Below are 18598 nucleotides of genomic sequence, written 5' to 3'. Positions count from 1 at the left end.
ACTTTTCTCACTTGGGAAATAGCTAGGGACCAAAGTATCGCGAGATGGAGGGACGGGTAGTACACAGATTCGAGGTTATACGTGCATCGGCAATGATGCTAAAGAAAGTCCCTGCATACGGCCGATCGATGGCCAATCCCATTACATCCATCGCCGATTATGGTATACGATACCAGGATCGTGATATCTGTCGGATCGATGTGGTGACGAATCCTGCTATGCGCCCTACTTAGGTTGTCCCTTGGACCTCCTTTCCTGTGACATTTTTCAATATGCATGCATAGCGATTTGTGACTTTTATTTGTCACGAGTACAGACAGCACCTTCTTTTACCCTAACCACTTTATCAGACTTTCAATTACGATGGCTTCTTCTCTCTCATCTGCGCAGGCATCTTCAGAGGCCACACCAAAAAGCAAAGGCTCACTTGAAGATGCTGTGCAAGGAAAAGGAGTTCATGTCGACAGCGACAATCGAATCTGCTGGGATGACGACGCTGAACAACACCCTGGAAACTGGAAGTCGGGCACCAAGACATACACTGCCGCCCTGATATGCTGGCTGGAAATGTACATGACGGCAATCAGTTCCTCTGGGGTTAGTGTGATTACTCCTACTGAAAAATACTTGCTAACCATCGGGTGTGTTAGGCGGCTACTGGAGACGCGGCGCGAGAGGAGTATGGTCTAAGCAGAACGATGGCTTACTTTGCCTTTCTCACTATGTAAGCTTCGAAGCAAAGCCGTGGATCGATAACGTTACTGATTATTAACAACAGGTACTTGCTGGGTCAGACCATAGGCGGCATATTTTGCTCACCCATCTCAGAGGTCTTTGGAAGACGGACCATATACATAATTGCGGCAACCCTCTTCTGCATTTCCTCAGTAATAGTGGCAGCAGTACCGTCGGTAATCGCCGTATATTTTGGTCGATTCTTCCAAGGAGTGGCTGCGGCAATACCTGCAACTGTGGCCTTTGGCAACTTTGACGATATGTACAATGCTGAGCATAGGATCTGGGTCGTCTACATATATACCATTCTCGGCATGCTAGGGTTGGCATTGGGTCCCATCTACTCGGTATACATTACTTCGAGCATAGGCTGGTAAGTCTGGAAGAAAACGCGATGATGACTTGACTGACAATAAACGAGGCGTTGGGTTTACTACATCTCTACAATTGTCACGGGGGCCACCGCTGTTGCATGCCTCTTTACGAAAGAGTCAAACGCAAACCAAATCCTGGACAAGATTGTCAAAGACATACAGGAAGAGACTGGCATAGAGGATGTAAAACCTGGCCATGCGGAGGGAGGGAAACTTACCGTGGCGACCTTTGCAAAAACCGCCCTCTTCAGACCTTTGAAGTTCCTTGTTACGGACCCTCTGGTATTTTTCTGCGCTATACTGTGCGCCATCGCATTCGGTCTCATTTACGGCTTGACAGAGTCATTGACTATCGTCTACACTGCCCCACCCTTCAACTTCTCGCAGAATGCCTCTAGTCTGGCCTTCATTGCCATCGCGATCGGCGAGATCATCAATGTTCTGCCACGGTTCTATGATGCCTACCTCTACAAGAAATACCGCAAAACACACCGTCGAATTGTCCCCGAGACCAAAATCACCTCGTTCGCCATCTCTGCTCCAGCGCTTGCTATTGGTCTGTGGCTTTTCGCCTGGACGATCCCACCACGGGTCACCAACGTTCCCTGGCCTGTCAGCATGATCGGTCTAGTAATAATCGGCTTCTGTGCCAATGATTTCAGTTATGTGCTCTTCGGATATGCCACTGACAGCTATGGCGAATATGCTGCCAGCGCTGTTAGCGCCATCAGCCTGACGCGTACGCTGGCCGCTGGGGTCTTTCCGCTTTTCACGTATCAGATGTACACAGGTTTAGGAAGCAACGTTGCGACGAGTATCCTGGCAGCGGTAGCGAGTTTATTTGCCTTTACGCCGTTCCTGTTTTTGAAATATGGACAGAAATTGAGGCATCGAAGCGAGTTTGCAGTGGATAATGACGAGGCTTTGGAACAGGAAAACTCTCACATGAAAGACAGTGGGGAGCCTTCACATGAAGGATGAGAAGTACGGCTGGAAAAGTGTTAATACTGAAAGCGATGTACATTAACGAAGGCGTTGAGAGTAATGATGCTTCCAACTGTGCGACGATGAGCAGTCTTAGCTTTGTTTATGTATATAGTATAATATAGATAGAGTACAAAAAAGGTACACGAAAAAAGTTCAAACCCAAGAGATACACACAACGAGTCATCTCTATGTTAGAAAGAAAGGTTGGCTCGAGCACAAGCTCTAGGCAGGACTATGCATCTAGCACTTGCTAGCCTTGGTAGGCTCGCACTCGCCGTTGGACTTGTCGCAACCGTTGTAACCCTGGCACTGGGTCTTGGGGAAGCAGTTGTTCTTGTAGGTGGCCTATGAAAAGATCTATTAGTATGTTTCAAGGTATTCGATGAGAGTGGCAACTGACCTTGTCACCGAGGTTGGTGTTGATACCGATGAGCTCACCACCGTTGACAGCAGTGACACCCTCCATGTGAACGGATCGCTTGCACTTGGAGTTACCCTTGCAGTTACCACAAGATCGGTAGACCTTTCCGTAGTCGTTGGCATCTATATGAATTAGTTAAAGGTCTCCAATCAATGACTTGGGACTTACAGAAGTTGACAATGTTGACGTGACCGCATCCGTTGTGCTGGATCACTTTGTCGGCAGCCTTGTAGGCACCGCCACCGATGATGTTGGCAGTTCCACTACCCTTAAGAGAGATAGCATCCTCACAAACATCCTCGAACCAGACGAACTCAAGGTTACAAGCACCGAGACAGTGGACACCCTCCTTCTGGTTGGCACCGATGACGACGTTGCGAAGAGTGGCGCCGTCCTCAAGAACAAAGACTGCATCCTTCTCACCTGTAAGATGTTAGTAAGTCATGGGTTGCCAAATCGTGCTGGGAAAAGAAAAACGTACCACCCTCGCTCTGACCGGAGCACTTGACACCACGATCGTAGCGAACCCACTTAGCGTCAAAGACCTCGCCCTTCTTGAGGTATCGGGGAGCGCTGAGGGACTTGGTGCCAGTGGCCTTGGGGACACCGCCTTCGTAACCAAGGCAAGCCATGGCGGCGGGCAGGGCAGAGAGAACGGCGATAATGCTGGGAGCGTGCATTTTGGCGGGTGTTGAAGTTTGTGTGAAAACGAAAGAATACCGGTCAACGGTTGTTTAAAGAATGAATAAGGTTGAATAAGGTTGAATAAGGTTGAAGAAGGTGAGTTGGAATGAAGAAACACTGCTTCCAGAGATGTTTCCATCTTCTTATAGCTTCCTCGGACTCTTAGCCTTACTCCCTGACCGGACCATCGCTCCTTCACCGATTGCAATGAATTACACGAAGTCATAGCCCGGGCCTCGTTCATGCATCAATCAGAATCCATTAACGCCGCCATCCGGGATCAGATTAAGGTAACCCGAGCCTAAAGGTTTGACGTTTCAGGACGGGCATATTTCCTCCACTTAGGTGACACACTAGCCAGCGCTTATAGGCTGGTGTTGTGGTGGGCCAGGTCCACTGCCACGAGAATACGCGGAACTAAAGTTAAGGTTATTTCGGACCATGCTTGTCTGGTTTCTCGGTGTCGGGAATGGCAAGGGATGCGTCTGGCCAATATGTGAACTCGAATGACATGAGGCTGTTGGAATATTCTATTTTCTTGGCTAGAGGCTGCGGCATTGGTTATCTGGCACTTGAAGCTCTTCGACTAGGATACAGAGTACCCCAGCCACCATTTTTACGCACGCTTCATCATAAGCCCCGACTCCTCGAATGTCAGTACAGGTCTGACGCTAATCACCAGAGCCAAGAGAAGAAACCGGGCCCTCGGGGGCAATTTGTCAGGTGGTCGTGAGCCTCGTTATCAGATAATCTCCTGTCAGAATAGACAGCAAACGATCTACACGACGGAGAAGCGGAGCTAATGTCACCCGGGCTAACCTAACGCTATTGCTCAATTTGCCGTGAGATCTAATTAAAGGAGTAATGGTCATGCCACTCGCGTACTCTGACCAAACAGAATAAAGAGATTATGTCTCCGCCTCTGGATAGACCGAACCACCGAAGTGGTTGTTGCACAGCCTACAAATGTGGCAACTGTTGTGTCACTAGTGCTTTTTACCAGATAAGTGATTGCATCCCAAGAGAGCAATCCTGAACCGGGAGCTATATACAAGATGCATTAGAGGATCAAACAAACCCTGTTGTATAATCCTTGTGGACTCTACTCAGTTGATGGCGGTCCAACGTTGATATGTCCTGCAATCCGAAGTATTTGTAAATATTTAACACCATGGCATTAAACACTTTCGAAGTCACACATTTCTGGGCATAATGTCAATCTAGACCTCCACATCTTGGCAATAATTGTACACCCAAACGTTTCCGCCGACGTGACAAGCTGAGTTTATCGTGCACTTTCTCAGGAGAAACATTTGTCGGCAGCCCTGAAACTGTTTGCTCTAGTACCGTCGATGACTGACCGAATTACTTGGGTCTAATAGAGAATTGTTGTGAGGGCATTCCTTTATTATTCGTGAAACTGCTTCAAGGTATTTATTGGAAAACGCATAGGGTGCATGGAAATTAATTTGTTGGCTATTGGTAATGGTATAAATATTTAAATCCGAGCAACCTCCGTTTCTGCAGGGTAGATTTCACCTCGGGGTACTACGTTTTCTTGAAATCGGTTTATGAATAGGAAGGGATGACTCTCACTAGAGTAGATGCTGGTGATATTCAGTATAGCATGGAAAGTCTTTCAAACCACTATTTCAAAGAAGGTGGAGTCAAATGATTCCAAACACCAGCCCCCGTCAGCCCTAACGGCCCTTGGGTGACGATGATCTGCATTGTCTGACCTGCAGGAAGTGCCAGCCTATAAAATGACTGTAAAACCGATGGGATGCAGAAAAACCACCATACAAAGGGTAAAACCATGGCACCAAATAGTGTTATTGCCATCCAATAGTACCATACAGGCTGTTCATACCTTTACAGGCTTACCATTACTTATAATTAACCCGAGGTTCATCTATATACTTAGCCGGAGCATGTGAATCCTGTATGTGTTGAGGTCTTGCTGAACCATTCCCTCGGGAAAGATAACGATATTTGTTGTGTTCCTAGGACGATTTGAAGATAAAGACCGAACCAAGTGAGAGCATGGTGTCAAATCCTCCACATTGACTGCATTTTCGGTGCAGAGAGACCAATTAGTACAGGGCAGACACGACATGTACACCACTTTTCATCGGAACAAGTATTATCCTTCACCAAGGGCGACCAAGAATAGGCTGACCTCAGCGCTAACCCTCGCTAGGGATAAAACCCGTCGGACAGTTCGGTCAGGGGATCAACATAGGCTACTCAACAAATTATATAGGTAGGTACATAACAAAGAGGAATGACATGCGTGTCGCGTAAGAATCCTATTCTTTGCATCCATCCCGTACTGCAAAGTTATACTGCGCCATGGAATCGTTCAAGGTCATTGTTGTAGGCGCCGGACCCGTCGGCTTGGTCCTCGCACACGCGCTAGAAGCCGCCGGTATCGACTACGTTCTTGTCGAGCAAAGACGTCAAGTACCTCCCGAGCCAGCTTATGGTCTTTTCGTATGGCCTCAGATCATGCGTATATTGCATCAACTGGGCCTTCTGGACGCTATAACTGCTGTTAGCCAGCCTATGCTCGAGGCGATTCACAGATCGATAGATGGCAAGGTTATGCATCGCGAAGAAGGCTTTAGAAAGCTTGAAGTCATGTAAGTGAAACAAATAATCGCCCAGTGACTTGCTGACGCAGAATAGGTTTGGATATCCCATGTCGATTTTTAGCCGTTTGGACTTTGCGTCGACATTGTTAAATGCCCTTCCCAACAAGGAAGAGCGTGTGAAAACGAGCAAGCGTCTTAGCAAAATCATACAAGACAAAAATGGTGTCAAAGTCGAGTTTGCTGATGGAACTTTTGAAGAAGGATCAATTGTCGTCGGTGCCGATGGAGTGTGGAGCGGTGTGAGGGATCAAATGGTAGCCCAGGCTCCAAAAGGACTGTTCGACGAGTCCACAAACCCATTCGAGGCGACACACGCCGGTGTCTTTGCTAAAGCAGATCTCGTGCCAGGTCTTGAGTCGGGCAGAAACATTAACGTCTACCAAGAAGACTCTCATGTCCAAGTTTTCACAACGAGGGAGGAGGCTATGATTATTGTATATCATCGTATCCCAGCGGAGAGGAAGAGAACGTATTTTGGACAGAATGATGCAGAAGATGCTGCGAAGCCTTGGTTGGATGTTTATGTTGGCGAGGGATTGACTTTTGGTGATTTATGGAGGCAGAAGACTGCTGGTGGAACGGCGAATTATGATGAGGGTGTGTTGCCTTGGTGGCATTGGGGAAGAATGGTCTTGGTAGGAGACGCCGCTCACAAGGTACTTTCATCCCACTCAATCAACTCCGGTGTACTAACAATCAGCAGATGAATCCCATCAGAGGAGCAGGAGCATGCTGTGGTATTGAAGACTCCATCACACTAGTCAACTCCCTCAAGCGAATGCTACGGTCTAACCCATCACCGCAATACTTCGACCTCAGCCAAGCGTTCGTAGCGTATCAATACGAGCGTGAAGCAGCGGCCAAGTTATGGATGGAAATTTCGCGTCTGAACCTTGAACTGTGTATAGGTCCGCACCAGCCCTCACTGAGGACGGCCAGTATTGCGGATTTGAAGTTTATGCCTTTGGTTGCGGATGGACCAGTGTTGTATGATGTGCCGTTCCCGGAGCAGAAGAGTGGAATGATTCCTTGGACGAGGAAGGCGAAGGGTAAGAGGAGGGATGAAGAGGTCCAGGCCAAGCTTTAGATGTGGTAGTTGTTTTAACTATACCTTCAGACCCCCAGAGTTTGATATCTTATAGAGATGTCAAAATGTATTTTCTTTTATAGATATTCTTTTAAATGCTTGGTACTGCGGTAAAAATACCTTGAAAAAGATGCAAGGCTACACAGGAATCCGGGTTACACTTCTAGAATTTCTCCAATTCGATTTCCCATGTCGTTTGCCAACCTCATCATAACCAGGGACATGAGTAATAAGCTCTCGGCACTTCCCATCATCTGCCTACCGATACTGCGGTTTTACATCCACTTTTGCGCCTATCGTATGACTGGCGCATCAATTAGCTTGGGCCTAGACCGTGGTCTTTGGTGCTTCGAGCGTCTTTAATTGGGCCGACAAGGTCGACAGCAGCGTCAGTAGGGAAGGATAGCAAGCTTTCAAAGGCTCAAAGTTCTGTTCTTTATATCATCCACGTCACTATGATAACGATGCGGCATGTGGATACCGACAGTAGTCATTGCAATTTGAAGAACGAATAAGCGACGGTAGCTACCGAACGTGTCTATATTTATTGACCAGCATGTGATACGGTCGGCCTCCCATGCTCAGTCAGCTGAGACGAGAGAAATTATAGTTTTTGCTAAGCTTCTGTGATCGAGTATTTATAGGTCCAGCTATCCATGCTCAACTGTCCTCAATAAACTTATAACCGATGATATAACTTTATTGGGACACTTTGGCTTGCACCCAACCCATTTTATCTGGGTTGTAAAGACTTATCTAACACGACAGCCCATTCAGGCAAAGATCCTCTGCGATGAGCAAGTATGCGCTATATGTCGTAGCACGATATCATGAATATGTATATTGACCATTCCCAGTCCACGTCCCGTTTTGTCATGCGCTGAACATGATGAAGAAATCACCGATATTGGGGAAGCGATCGAACATCTGAGGGCAGAACACGTCAGCTTCATCGATCGCCCCCCGCTTGGACAGAAAGATAACCATGGGCATTGCTGGTACTGTTTTGAGTGTGGCGCTGGGTTCAAGGACCATCGCAGCTTCAATTCCGATAGAGCAATGTGGAATCATTTGAGGAAAAGCGGAAAACACAGCGCTATGATGGATTATCATCGTGGTTTGTCGTGGTCTTGAGTCTTCCATGTATATTCTAAACGATAACAAAAATACAAATAATCACTGGAGTTACATACGTTCATCCCAAAACTACCTCTATCTTGGCCGATCCAGCCAGTCTCTCCCAATCATCGGCCAAAACAAACCCGACACCCTTTCTATAAGCCACCTGATCTTCTCGCTCAATCCAGAGTACATGATAGCAGTCCTGCTTCTTTTCCATATCTGCTTGCCACTGGTCTATCCACACTATTTCGTCCATAACATGGTCTCCTGACTCAAGATTCCTCAGAGCAGTGGTCCATCCCTTAACTATAGCAATAAATTCTATCTTGACTCCCTCTTCGAGCACTCCGCTGTCTTCATTATAGTGGCTCTGGAGTCCACCAACATCATTACCGTTGGAATCTTTGATCAAGTAAAAGTTGCAATCTCCATCGCTGACAGTTTCCAGGCTCCCAAATAGATAAGCTTGGGTTGTCTGACACCAGAGATATTGGTATTCCCGGTATGCTTGATGCTCGGTATCTTCTTCTGAGGCGACATCTGCCACTGGTACGGGATACCAACACAGATTTCTCGGATTGTCATCTCCCGAGGTGTGTGAATATATATACCTTGGCAGCTCTTTAGGCATTGACCCAGGCATGACGCTGGTGCGGTATTGGTGACGTGTGTAAAGGTCGCCACTGAACTCCTTTGGTGGTTCGTATTTGATCCGCTTCCATCCCCTAGGAATGCAATCAGGGCTGGCCTTTCTTAACTGAGACCATGTGCAATCGACCTTTTTGCTTACCGTAGTACGCGGACACTCAATGATGTAGAATTCTGTAACAGATTCAGTGAACCCAGCCTCAGAAGAAGGAGAAGAGCTGTGCTCTAAATCGAACGGAAACACAGTTTCGCCATGCCATCCCATCCACGACCAGCTGGGTAGTCGGTGACGGAAAAGACTGCTACTGGAATTCCGAGCTGGCTTTCGCCTGCGGGAAATGGAATGTGGCACTATGAACCAGCAAAGGGAGATATCGAAGAAAAGCTCGGGGTGACCAAATACGAGTCCAGACGGATAGAGACTATTCAAGTGGGTGTGGAAACCAGAGAACGCGTCGAAGACGTCTTCATCGAAGTTCAAGTGGCGTTGATTAAAATGCCGAACCAGTCTGGTTAAATTCCAGAGCGTCGGAACGTGTGAATCGGTCAAGTCTCTGAAACGGTTAAGGTCTCCGGTCAGACAACCATCGCACTCTGGATCATACAGCCTGTGCTCTACCCAATTCGCACAGTTGCATTGCCATGTGACATAACCTGATTCGAAGGTAAGGCATCTTCTAGAGAAGACTTGCTCTTGGCATGTCCACATTCTCTCGGTATAGTCGTATATGCTGGGGGTTGGTAACGGGTACTCGGTCTGCATAAGTGACAGCCTTTCGTTCCTGGCCAGAGGTACGATTGATTGCTTGACAGATCTTGCTGTCGAGATCCCATATAGACCTCGTAGGCCATAGTCCGCATCACGCCCGTCTTTGGCGATAATGGTGAGGAAGGAACTAGCATAGATCCGGTGCATTTGTTTTAACTCGTGGCCCAGAGCGACCTCATCATCCTGGACAATGCATAAGCTATCGACCCACAGCCAATCCTCATCCAAGCTTCTTGTAAGTTCTATCGCATTGAGGATAGTCTTTGGAATTTGCGACGCAATATGAGGAAGGCTTAGTGACCCGGGCTTCTCCAGCTGTTCGACTGTTGACATAGTTGTTCGGAAGCTTTTCGTCTGTCCCCAAGTATATGAGAGAGCGATGAACCTAGGGCAAGCCTCTATGCATGAAGCGATACAGTATCTCTTCACGTCTATCAAGTATTGCGGCTTGAAAGGTGCCAGGTTTCCGAGAGACTTGTCACAGCTGTCAGAATGGCTATTTATGCAGCGGCTAGACCAATTCTTTATAAGACTGAGGTCAATCCAATCGTTGTCCAGAACCCTGGCCGTCCCCGGATGATGAGGTATCTCAGGGCGAAACAGCAGTTCAAAATGTCGAGTTGTGCTCCAATAATGGGCGGCTCTGGTCGAGTAGTTCACCCCGAAATACGCACTTCTGCGGTCTCTAAACTTATGCAACTGCAACTGCCGAGTTTCGTAATCGGGAACGATACCATACATGAATCCTATATGTCGGAGCCAATCAACATGTGGACAGCTCTGCGCGAGAAGATCTCCCACATTGCCCAGCTCGACCAAGATAGAAATGCTGAAGGATGTCTTGAAAGACTCCACGATCTTAGAGCACAAATCACATTCACCGTCAAGAGCCCCATCCCTTTCCAATATTGGTTGTTGAATCGAAGCCATCCTGAAAGTGGTCGAGTAGTACGTTTCCAGTGTTAGAAAACTCTTTTAAGTAACACCTTTCTGTCTCATGTCAGACATTAGTACAGGGTTATTATGCGGGGTTCAGCCGGACAACAAAATGCCTCAAATAGCTGTCTACCTCTGCCATGTTGTTTGATCTGCGTACAAACATTTATTTATACCGGTTGGCTGTGGTTCTAATGCTCAAGCCCAGCTGCGCTCTTGCAAAAGCGTCTCCATCTAGACTTAGAAGTCAGTAGCTATACGGCGATATTCAACTACTAGTACCCCATTTATCTAGGCTTCCTAGAAAAAGGATGACAGGTTCCATCAATTGGTTCAATCTTCATCTCAAAAGTGATATTGAAGTAAGGTCTAAGCAAATCATGGTGACTAAGCGCAGAGAGCTAAAGGACAAGCCAGAATCACCCGGATAGGTAGGTACCTTACTCTCGATGAATATATTACTGGCGATCGCACTGCCGAGATTTGAGAGATATAATTAGCAACGGCCATGGTCGTCTTCGCATGGCCAATAGACCGCTGGGACCAATCTGTATGTAGTGCTTTGGCCGTTGTCAATTGGTCCAACAAGTTCAACAGCAGTCCGCGGAGCACAGATGGAGAAATAAGCTTTCAACTAATATCATCGACTACCCACCTATTCATGGAACAGAGAACAGCTAGTTTGCCTGAGAAATGATAGTGCCAGTTCATTTCTGTTACAATGACGATTATTGCCAAGAGAGATGAGACGGCTGATTTAAAGACGCTTCGTTGCAAAACCTGTGTCTGCAATTTGAATCAAGAAGCTATCGCTTATGTTGACCGCATTCAGCGACGCTTGGCAAACCTACATATGCTTTATGATAGCTTCAAGGTAGACTTGGCGTCCAGCATAATGTCATCGGATGTGAGGACCTCGCCGTCTGCACGTGGGGAAGACGAGCAGGGGCCTTCGCAGCGGCGGATCCGAAGCTAGTTTCACATTAACAGGAACGAGTCAGTGCGGAAGACAATGTGAAGAGACAAGAGACGTCAAAGCCAATTAGATTCAGGTCACAATGCAACACGAGTGGGATATCATATCTACATCCCGCTGTCAAAATCATCCATCCCCAGGTAACATTCCGCGCCTCGGACCGACACGCCAAGGTTATCATACCATGGCCCCAAAACCGCAGATCTTCATTTTTACAGCCTTATTCAGCACTCTCGTGAATACGAACAACCCGCTTTGGAAGCTTTGGCAGGGATAAGCTTGGGATGAAAGGTTTCAGAATTGTTATGCACATTCCTTTTACAGATTCCAACATGACCACAACCCCAATATTTAAAGTTCGCCCTGAAGCCTTGCCAAGATACTCAGCCGATTACGTCGTGCTAATTTCCTTAGAGTTAACTGCCGCGTTGACTCGTCGCATGACTGCCGATACAGTGATTGTTTGAAGCTATATAACCTCAAACGTCATCTTGATCATGTAGATTTTAATTGAACAACTCTCCTTCTTACTTACACTCGCTGCCAGCCATCGATCGTATTCCTTTCTTTTCATCAGTAAATTATTCATTCTTTTATTGCTGCGCAATCAATCATGTCTCTCTTTAAGGCAATGTTGACCACACTGTCGGTATCGACTCTTGTTTCTGCCGTTCCATTGGTTGAACGTCAGGATCCTGCTCCGGCTCCGGCTCCCGATGTCGACTGCGCTCCCAACTCCGCCACTGGATTGAAGGCTGAGTGCTGGAAGGCTTGTGAGTGGAAATGAAGGAATATACGAGGTTTTGACTGACATCAAATAGTGGATATGAACAAGTACATCACCGACTGGGTCGCTGAGAATGGCACCAAGGCCAATTGTGAAGAGCTCGGATTTGCTCAATGCTATCTGCAGTTCAACGTAAGTCATATAATCTAACTGTAGAGATTACATTTCTAACACTGAGCCTTACAGGGATTCACCGGCCTTACCTGCAACTTGATCACTAGCGACACTTGCCCACCTTTCAACACCAAGACTGTTGAAAAGTACGACTCCAACCAACAGTTCTATGTACGACTTTCTATCCCATACTTCAATCTAAAATGCTAATTCCCTCAGGCTCTCTGGAACATCTACACTGTTTACCAGTTCTTCAACCAATACTCTCAGGCCCTCAGCAATGGCGCTTCCCTCGCCGGTCAAACCATCGATGCTATCGTCGCCAAGGTTGCACCTCCCGTCGAAGCCAACACCCCTACAAGCGCAGTCATGAGCGTCCTCAGCTCCACCCTCGGAGTCGTCTCTATCTTCACTGGTGTCGTTCCCGGCGCCCCAGGTACTGCCGTTGGTTTGATCAGGGGTGGTCTCAGTGCCGCCTTGGATCTGGCTGGCAAGCTCGGAAAGCCTTTGACATTGACCCAGACCGCGAACGATCGCTTCCTTCAGCTCGGCAAGATTGGTTCTGACCTGGCTAAACTTGTTGAGGCTTACCAGCAGAACCTACTTGACAGCGTCAAGACTATTCAGGGTGACCATGAGATTTTCCTCGCCGCTTGTGGAGAGGGCGGTTTCTCTCAGCGCGTCACTACTTCGCTCACCATCCAAGCCAGCACTCTGTACCGCCAACTCCAGTTGTTTATCCTCTCCAGTGCTCTCAAGGCCAACGGTATTGTTTCCGCCCGAAGCACTGATCGCAGCGCCCAGGACGTCGCCAGAGACACTGGTGAGATCTCGTGCGACAGTCTCAGTGCTGGAAACAGCTGCAACCAGTGGTGGATTGACCCGGATGTCAAGAACACCTACTCCTTCCACAACCCCAACGACTGGGAGAACACTCAAATTGACCTCACGGCTGCTATCCTTGATGAAGGCTGGGCTGACCTTAAGGATGTCTTCAAGATTGAGGACTGCGCTGGCAAGGCACCTGAGTTCGATAACCAGAGCCTCGGTGTTACCTGTCTCGTAAGTGCATCCCACTGATATAACGCATTTCTTCTTACTGACATGGTCTTTAGGCTACCCACGGATTCTGTGAGTGGAACTATGACGACACGATCAAGCAGTTCAAGAACTGCGACAATGACAAGAAATGGGGCACTCTTTGCAGCAGCTTCGGCGAAGGAAGACTTGGTGAGTTCCTCCACATTGTCGTCTTGATCTTGATTCCAGTTTGGCTAACAGCATCTACACAGTTCCTGAGTCTTACATGGGCCCCCTCCTGGAGAAGAGCGCCTTATTCTGCAAGAAGCTGTAAGCGCAAATTTACTTTAAAGCCCTGACGGTGGGAGCAGTTTCTCCAGTTCAGTTGAAGGGCTGTCGATTCAGGCGGGCTTGGTTGGGATGAATGAGGCTCCCACTGTAGAGCTGAAGAAGGGCCATATTGTTTGATTACAGCATTTGGATTTATGTTTTATTATCGATCTCATGCGAATTCGCAGGCGACAAAGACCTTGTCCTGTTGTCGGCTCCTACATTATACTTAAACATGCTATATACCCGTACCAAAATTCTTCCGAATGCCCTGTTCCGTCTAGTATCATCCCTGGCACGCTGTGAAAAGACATGCCTAGTGTTTCAGGCATTCCTGAAGGATCTAATTGTCTCTTGGCGGCCAATCCTACCGCTACTTCGAAGAGCAGCTGCGTTGGAGCGTGGAAAAGTTACAATACCAGGGGAAAGACCAAAGTGCCATATTAATGAGAGAGATCTTGCAAAGGGTTATTGCTGTGAGCGGCAATCCGCCAATCAAGATTCAAGATCATGGACTGTTCAGTGGCTGTGAAGTATAAGCGCTAGAGAAGCGAGCACTTGGCACTTGGCGGAGGATCGCCTTCAAGCGGGTCAGTTGTCTATACTCGCTATGCAAGACTGGAGGATAACGATATCCGAGAGTCGAAGCCTCATTTTTAAAATTGGCAATTAGCTTGGCTATGAGCTTGAAGGAACTGCGCCTTTACTTGCCTTTCGACGTGAGGTTCAACTTAGTATAAAGAGAAGAAGAAGTTCTACCCAAACATTCTTGTTCCTTAGCAATCCATTCTTTACCACTCTTCAATAAAGAACTTGAATCCTCTTCCAACTATTCCCTTCGCTTCTCTTCGTCTACATCTATCTTTCAAAATGGTAGCCATCAGCACTCTTCTTACATACGCCACTGCCATTGTGCCTCTGGTCAATGGCGCTGCAGTCCCAGCTCAGCAAAGCACCACTCTCGTCAAGCGACAACATCAAATCGAGACTTGGGACAAGTATCACGAACAAAACGAAGCTTATGCTAGACAAGGCCTTTGCCTGCAGTACCTTGTACCCACCTCGCGAGACGGCACCTGGCCATGCGGCGTCTTTTGCAAGAACGACAAGATCAGGATCTGCGCTAGCCACGGAATTGCCGTCGAGGATATGACACCCGATATGATGGGCAGAAACCCCGACGGCGAGCTGTACGCCATCGGAAGATGCGAGTGCGACACTTCTGACCTCGAATACCTCGCCTCAGCAACTGTTGACTTTGTTGGAAAGGGCCTTGACAAGGGATTCAGAGAGATTGGTAGCGTCACCTGTGTAGTCTTGGTCAATGTCATGAAGGAGGCTGTCATCGCTGGTACCTATGCCATTCCTGGTGCTGGACAGTATGCGGCGGCTGCCAGAGGTATCGCTAAGGGTGTTAGACTGGCGGCTAAGTCCAAGGGAGGCAAGGACTTGTGGAAGGACGCTGTGCAGTCGGCGTGCAACTTCCGTAGGCAAGAGGATCTGGACGAGATTGATCAGGGTTTCGGAATTTTCGAGGGCTCACCTGATGATTTTGAGTAGGCTTGAAAGCGATTTGGAATGTTTCTTGAGCGTTCGAATGAGAGGACTATAATGGCATGGATTGTAACTAGGCGCGGCGGTAATAGAGTGAACATATGTATTTTAGCATATTACCGGGATTTTAGACACTGAATTGAATTCTTACGCATACAAACAAACCACCTATGCCCTTTTAAGGTTGAGCGCTAAAAAGGTACCATTTACCAGGCTCTGACTTCTAGCGGCTCTGCCAGTGGACACCTACCCACGCTTAGTGGTGCGCTTCAAAAATTAGCGAGCGTTAGGTACAGGCTGAGCTGAAAACAGCACTATGCCACCTCGATAAACGAGGCGCTTTGAGCTCCAAATCAAAACTTTGATCCTCTCAGCACCGCAGAGTTCTTCTGAATCTAGACTCTTCATCTTCACGACGTTCCTATCAGCCCATCATGCTCCCGCCCTTGCTCAAACAACTTACTGCCGCCGTTTGCGCAACGCCTGATGAACGACACAGCACAGAAACCCCAGCTTTAGAACTTCACGACATCAATCTGCCTGGTAGCTGTCGAATCCTGGATATTGAGGGCGACAGCACACCTCGCTACTAGGTGACAAGAAACGCTTTTCCCGGCAAGCGGGGACTTGAGTGCTATGTCAAATCAGTTGAGATAGACACAAAAATAGTTTTAATCGACTTCCATAGCTTTCCGGCCAAGACTGAGGTCAAATTCACTCAACGAAACCACAACATTGACATCAAAGGGAGCTTGGGACCACTCCAAGTTAGTGGAGGCCTTGGGGAACTGCATTGGGAACCAACAGAAATGGGTCAATATGAAAGGGTGGAGTGGGAGCTCAGAGATGAAGCAAATCTCGTGGTGTCAGTTCGTGTTGATCATCGACTTAATGGTGTTATAGGTCTTTGGAAGAACGACTTGAACTCGGAGACGGTCGAAGATTTGATTGTAGTGGGAATATCTAAGATTGAAGAGTACAGGGAGTTGATGAGGACCGGTGCAGATGACGACCAAGTTAATTGCTCCTCGCACAACATGGCTTGCATACACCACTAGGATCTTTGACTATAACTTCACCAGCAAGATCACATTCTCGCTATATTGTAGCTATGGAACAACGGACTTTGACATGCTCTCATCATCATTTCCTGAACCACTGAGAGGTGCAGTAGGCTGACACCTCGTGTCTCCCCTGGATTGGGTAGTGTTGAGAGATAAGCGCACTCCATCCTGCTTCTGTCTATATATTAAGCCTCAGACTCTTCCATTCTTACATCCCGCTGCCCAAGTATTGGAGGCTCATATCATTAGCAACCCGGTTGAAATCTCGTCCAATAACGTTGACATTCTATGATGTGGCAGGTTAAATCAGGTAACGATTGGATCGAGACGTGAATTGTAATTTCAATGTAATTTAGAGTAGTCTACCATTGGGAAGAAACAACACATGCCCACCGGGTAACTTTGGTCCTGGCCAGCCGCACCAGGACGAGTCAGAAACACGGCTTCACCTCGTCAGAAACCTCGACTTGGCATGTGTACGAAACGGGAATTCGCCGGGGGCTAGTCTTTAAGGCCTTTCATGTCATGTTCTTCTCACATGATCAATATCAGCCGAGATCGGATCATCTGATGCTGACCAAACTTGCGATGAACCTAAACTATCGTCTTGGCAGCTTCCAAGCATTCACCCAATTGGTCTAGACCACTAAAGACGGACCAGACTCATTGATCCCTACACCCAAAATGCACAGCACTGAATGTTGCGATTGGCCAAGACTTTATCCTCAGCCCGGGCGCAATGAGCGACCAACGGCGCAGCAGCTATTTATGGCGCAGCAGGTCCAGACCTTGCAAGGCTGAAAGACTCGGGCCTCAACCTTCAACATGATAAGAAGGCTTGCATATCCTCCTTGGACATAAGAAACCTTTACAATAACAACATCTCATTGCACCAATGCCACCCAAACATGGACCCAGAAACCATTCAGCGGAGCCGAGAGCTGGCCATCCACCTTGACAAGGATGCATACTTCCCAGGCGAAACAATGTCCGGCCTGATCTACCGAGAGGCATTCATAAATACTCGCAGCGCTGTTGTAATGGTTTGCATCCATGGAGAATCCAAAATTCTGTTGGAGTCCATTGGCTCTGCAGAGAAACACTACTCATGCTTTGTTCTTGCCAGGACGTGCCAGAAGAATCCTTGTATACTTCGCCGCGGTCCGCTACGCATCTGGGATGGCGAGGGGGAATGTTGGCAATTTAGCTTCAAGATACCCTTCTTTGCCGACTCAACAGAAAACGAACAGACCAGCTCACCAAGCTATACGCCCGTTGGTGCCACAGACCATCAAGTACCTCCCTCATACACGCTTCAGAAGCATGGCGTCGCGACTGCATGTGTCCAGTACTATGTCTGTGCCAAACTTCTATATCCAAGGGGCACTGGAGAAAATACAGGGACAGAAGTTGTGCACGCCATCCATCCCTTCAAGCTGGTGCACCGCTCCCCAAACCCGCCAATCGACTACTCCGCTGTGAAGCGATGGCGACATCCCAAGACCATTCGGAGCACCCGTCTGGCTCCTGGCACGACGTCTCGCTGGGCCAGGAGGCCGCTAGGTCGAACCAGTCTCCCAAAATTCAAGTTCGACCTATTATTCGAGCTTCCAACTACCATTCAGCTCGACAACCCTACGCCCATTCCACTACGTCTGGCCGTCGATCCGGACTGGGAGGAGAGTGATAAGAGCCTCAGAGGATTTCCGCAGAAGGCCAAGTTGGTCTCTATCGAGCTCCTGTTGGAGACACACACAAGGTTCATCTTACAAGGAGGAGAAAGAGAATTTACAACGGAGCTCAATCTTGATCTTGCCATAGCTATACGCCGCTTACGAATTGAGATCAACATCCCATGCACCAGTAGCTGGGAGCCTGTGGATATCGGGGAATTAATCGATTTGCGACTCGAATTGATTAATGAACCTGGGTTTCCCAAACCGTCATGGGATACGGAAATTACGCCCTCGTTTCGAACGTACAACATGACTGTAACGCATAAGTTGGCCTGGAAGATACATGTCAAGATCGCCGGAGAGGCCTTTATTGTCGGAGGAAAGGCCGATGTGCTGATATTGAGATCGAGTGACGGCCGATTGCCGAGTAGCTCGGACCAAAATCCTTCAGTGCCAGCTGGAACAGGAACCGAGACGGAGGCAGAGGCTTTAGAAACGGGGCCTGGGGGTTCTGCTCACTGGGACCAAGAGGATGACTCGTGGATCGTGCCGCCGCCGGAGGACGAGGCACCGCCTTCGTTCGCTGATGCATGTGTGATGAGGTAATGGTAATAGCTGGATGTGCAAGGACAGGTGCAACAACAAAGCAGAACTGGACGG

General features: G+C 48.1%; 9 protein-coding genes across 9 annotated transcripts; 7 read left to right on the top strand and 2 right to left on the bottom strand.

Moving 5' to 3' along the window:
• Positions 1-363: 363 nt before the first annotated feature.
• Positions 364-2090, top strand: B0J16DRAFT_269424 (major facilitator superfamily domain-containing protein; the record flags this gene model as incomplete). Its single annotated transcript, XM_046123512.1, has 4 exons — positions 364-597; positions 651-724; positions 779-1108; positions 1157-2090. 4 exons carry the CDS (start codon positions 364-366, stop codon positions 2088-2090), a joined length of 1572 nt encoding a protein of 523 aa, XP_045981681.1.
• Positions 2091-2336: 246 nt separating this feature from the next.
• Positions 2337-3300, bottom strand: B0J16DRAFT_401504 (pectate lyase; the record flags this gene model as incomplete). The annotated part of the gene is made up of 4 exons (XM_046132577.1): positions 2999-3300; positions 2686-2940; positions 2497-2639; positions 2337-2441 (listed from the first exon to the last, which is right to left on the bottom strand). Exons 1-4 carry the CDS (start codon positions 3195-3197, stop codon positions 2337-2339), a joined length of 702 nt encoding a protein of 233 aa, XP_045981680.1. The 5' UTR covers positions 3198-3300.
• Positions 3301-5450: 2150 nt separating this feature from the next.
• On the top strand, positions 5451-7337 carry B0J16DRAFT_345584 (uncharacterized protein). The gene is made up of 3 exons (XM_046128292.1): positions 5451-5843; positions 5890-6511; positions 6559-7337. Exons 1-3 carry the CDS (start codon positions 5554-5556, stop codon positions 6940-6942), a joined length of 1296 nt encoding a protein of 431 aa, XP_045981679.1. The 5' UTR covers positions 5451-5553; the 3' UTR covers positions 6943-7337.
• An 800-nt stretch (positions 7338-8137) lies between these two features.
• B0J16DRAFT_307547 (heterokaryon incompatibility protein-domain-containing protein) lies at positions 8138-10625 on the bottom strand (the record flags this gene model as incomplete). The annotated part of the gene is made up of 2 exons (XM_046124832.1): positions 10551-10625; positions 8138-10471 (listed from the first exon to the last, which is right to left on the bottom strand). The coding sequence occupies exon 2, from the start codon at positions 10409-10411 to the stop codon at positions 8138-8140; it is 2274 nt and encodes a 757-aa protein (XP_045981678.1). The 5' UTR covers positions 10412-10471; positions 10551-10625.
• A 1296-nt stretch (positions 10626-11921) lies between these two features.
• B0J16DRAFT_373747 (uncharacterized protein) lies at positions 11922-13893 on the top strand. The gene is made up of 6 exons (XM_046130542.1): positions 11922-12166; positions 12215-12312; positions 12367-12465; positions 12514-13356; positions 13410-13524; positions 13587-13893. Exons 1-6 carry the CDS (start codon positions 12007-12009, stop codon positions 13646-13648), a joined length of 1377 nt encoding a protein of 458 aa, XP_045981677.1. The 5' UTR covers positions 11922-12006; the 3' UTR covers positions 13649-13893.
• A 621-nt stretch (positions 13894-14514) lies between these two features.
• On the top strand, positions 14515-15204 carry B0J16DRAFT_321983 (uncharacterized protein; the record flags this gene model as incomplete). The annotated part of the gene is made up of 1 exon (XM_046125673.1): positions 14515-15204. One exon carries the CDS (start codon positions 14515-14517, stop codon positions 15202-15204), a length of 690 nt encoding a protein of 229 aa, XP_045981676.1.
• Positions 15205-15574: 370 nt separating this feature from the next.
• B0J16DRAFT_345576 (uncharacterized protein) lies at positions 15575-15948 on the top strand. The gene has a single exon (XM_046128291.1). The coding sequence runs from the start codon at positions 15633-15635 to the stop codon at positions 15789-15791; it is 159 nt and encodes a 52-aa protein (XP_045981675.1). The 5' UTR covers positions 15575-15632; the 3' UTR covers positions 15792-15948.
• A 27-nt stretch (positions 15949-15975) lies between these two features.
• Positions 15976-16434, top strand: B0J16DRAFT_345575 (uncharacterized protein). The gene has a single exon (XM_046128290.1). The coding sequence runs from the start codon at positions 16008-16010 to the stop codon at positions 16254-16256; it is 249 nt and encodes an 82-aa protein (XP_045981674.1). The 5' UTR covers positions 15976-16007; the 3' UTR covers positions 16257-16434.
• A 720-nt stretch (positions 16435-17154) lies between these two features.
• On the top strand, positions 17155-18544 carry B0J16DRAFT_373746 (uncharacterized protein; the record flags this gene model as incomplete). The annotated part of the gene is made up of 1 exon (XM_046130541.1): positions 17155-18544. The coding sequence occupies exon 1, from the start codon at positions 17171-17173 to the stop codon at positions 18542-18544; it is 1374 nt and encodes a 457-aa protein (XP_045981673.1). The 5' UTR covers positions 17155-17170.
• Positions 18545-18598: the final 54 nt, after the last annotated feature.

This window comes from Fusarium flagelliforme (assembly GCF_020744385.1).
Source record: "Fusarium flagelliforme strain FIESC 12 MPI-CAGE-AA-0113 chromosome Unknown B0J16scaffold_5, whole genome shotgun sequence".
NCBI lineage: Eukaryota > Fungi > Ascomycota > Sordariomycetes > Hypocreales > Nectriaceae > Fusarium > Fusarium flagelliforme.
The sequence above is the reverse complement of the archived record's forward strand: the minus strand, read 5'-3'. Positions and strand labels throughout refer to the sequence as shown.

What these genes read in the sequence shown, in the direction of transcription:
- B0J16DRAFT_345584 (XM_046128292.1), top strand. Translation starts at nt 5,554, where the DNA reads ATGGAATCGTTCAAGGTCATTGTTGTAGGCGCCGGACCCGTCGGCTTG. An exon ending in TTTAGAAAGCTTGAAGTCAT is followed by an intron (nt 5,844 to 5,889) that starts GTAAGTGAAACA and finishes GACGCAGAATAG; the next exon opens with GTTTGGATATCCCATGTCGA. An exon ending in TAGGAGACGCCGCTCACAAG is followed by an intron (nt 6,512 to 6,558) that starts GTACTTTCATCC and finishes AACAATCAGCAG; the next exon opens with ATGAATCCCATCAGAGGAGC.
- B0J16DRAFT_373747 (XM_046130542.1), top strand. Translation starts at nt 12,007, where the DNA reads ATGTCTCTCTTTAAGGCAATGTTGACCACACTGTCGGTATCGACTCTT. An exon ending in GGCTGAGTGCTGGAAGGCTT is followed by an intron (nt 12,167 to 12,214) that starts GTGAGTGGAAAT and finishes GACATCAAATAG; the next exon opens with TGGATATGAACAAGTACATC. An exon ending in ACTCCAACCAACAGTTCTAT is followed by an intron (nt 12,466 to 12,513) that starts GTACGACTTTCT and finishes TAATTCCCTCAG; the next exon opens with GCTCTCTGGAACATCTACAC.
- B0J16DRAFT_345576 (XM_046128291.1), top strand. Translation starts at nt 15,633, where the DNA reads ATGCTCCCGCCCTTGCTCAAACAACTTACTGCCGCCGTTTGCGCAACG.
- B0J16DRAFT_345575 (XM_046128290.1), top strand. Translation starts at nt 16,008, where the DNA reads ATGGGTCAATATGAAAGGGTGGAGTGGGAGCTCAGAGATGAAGCAAAT.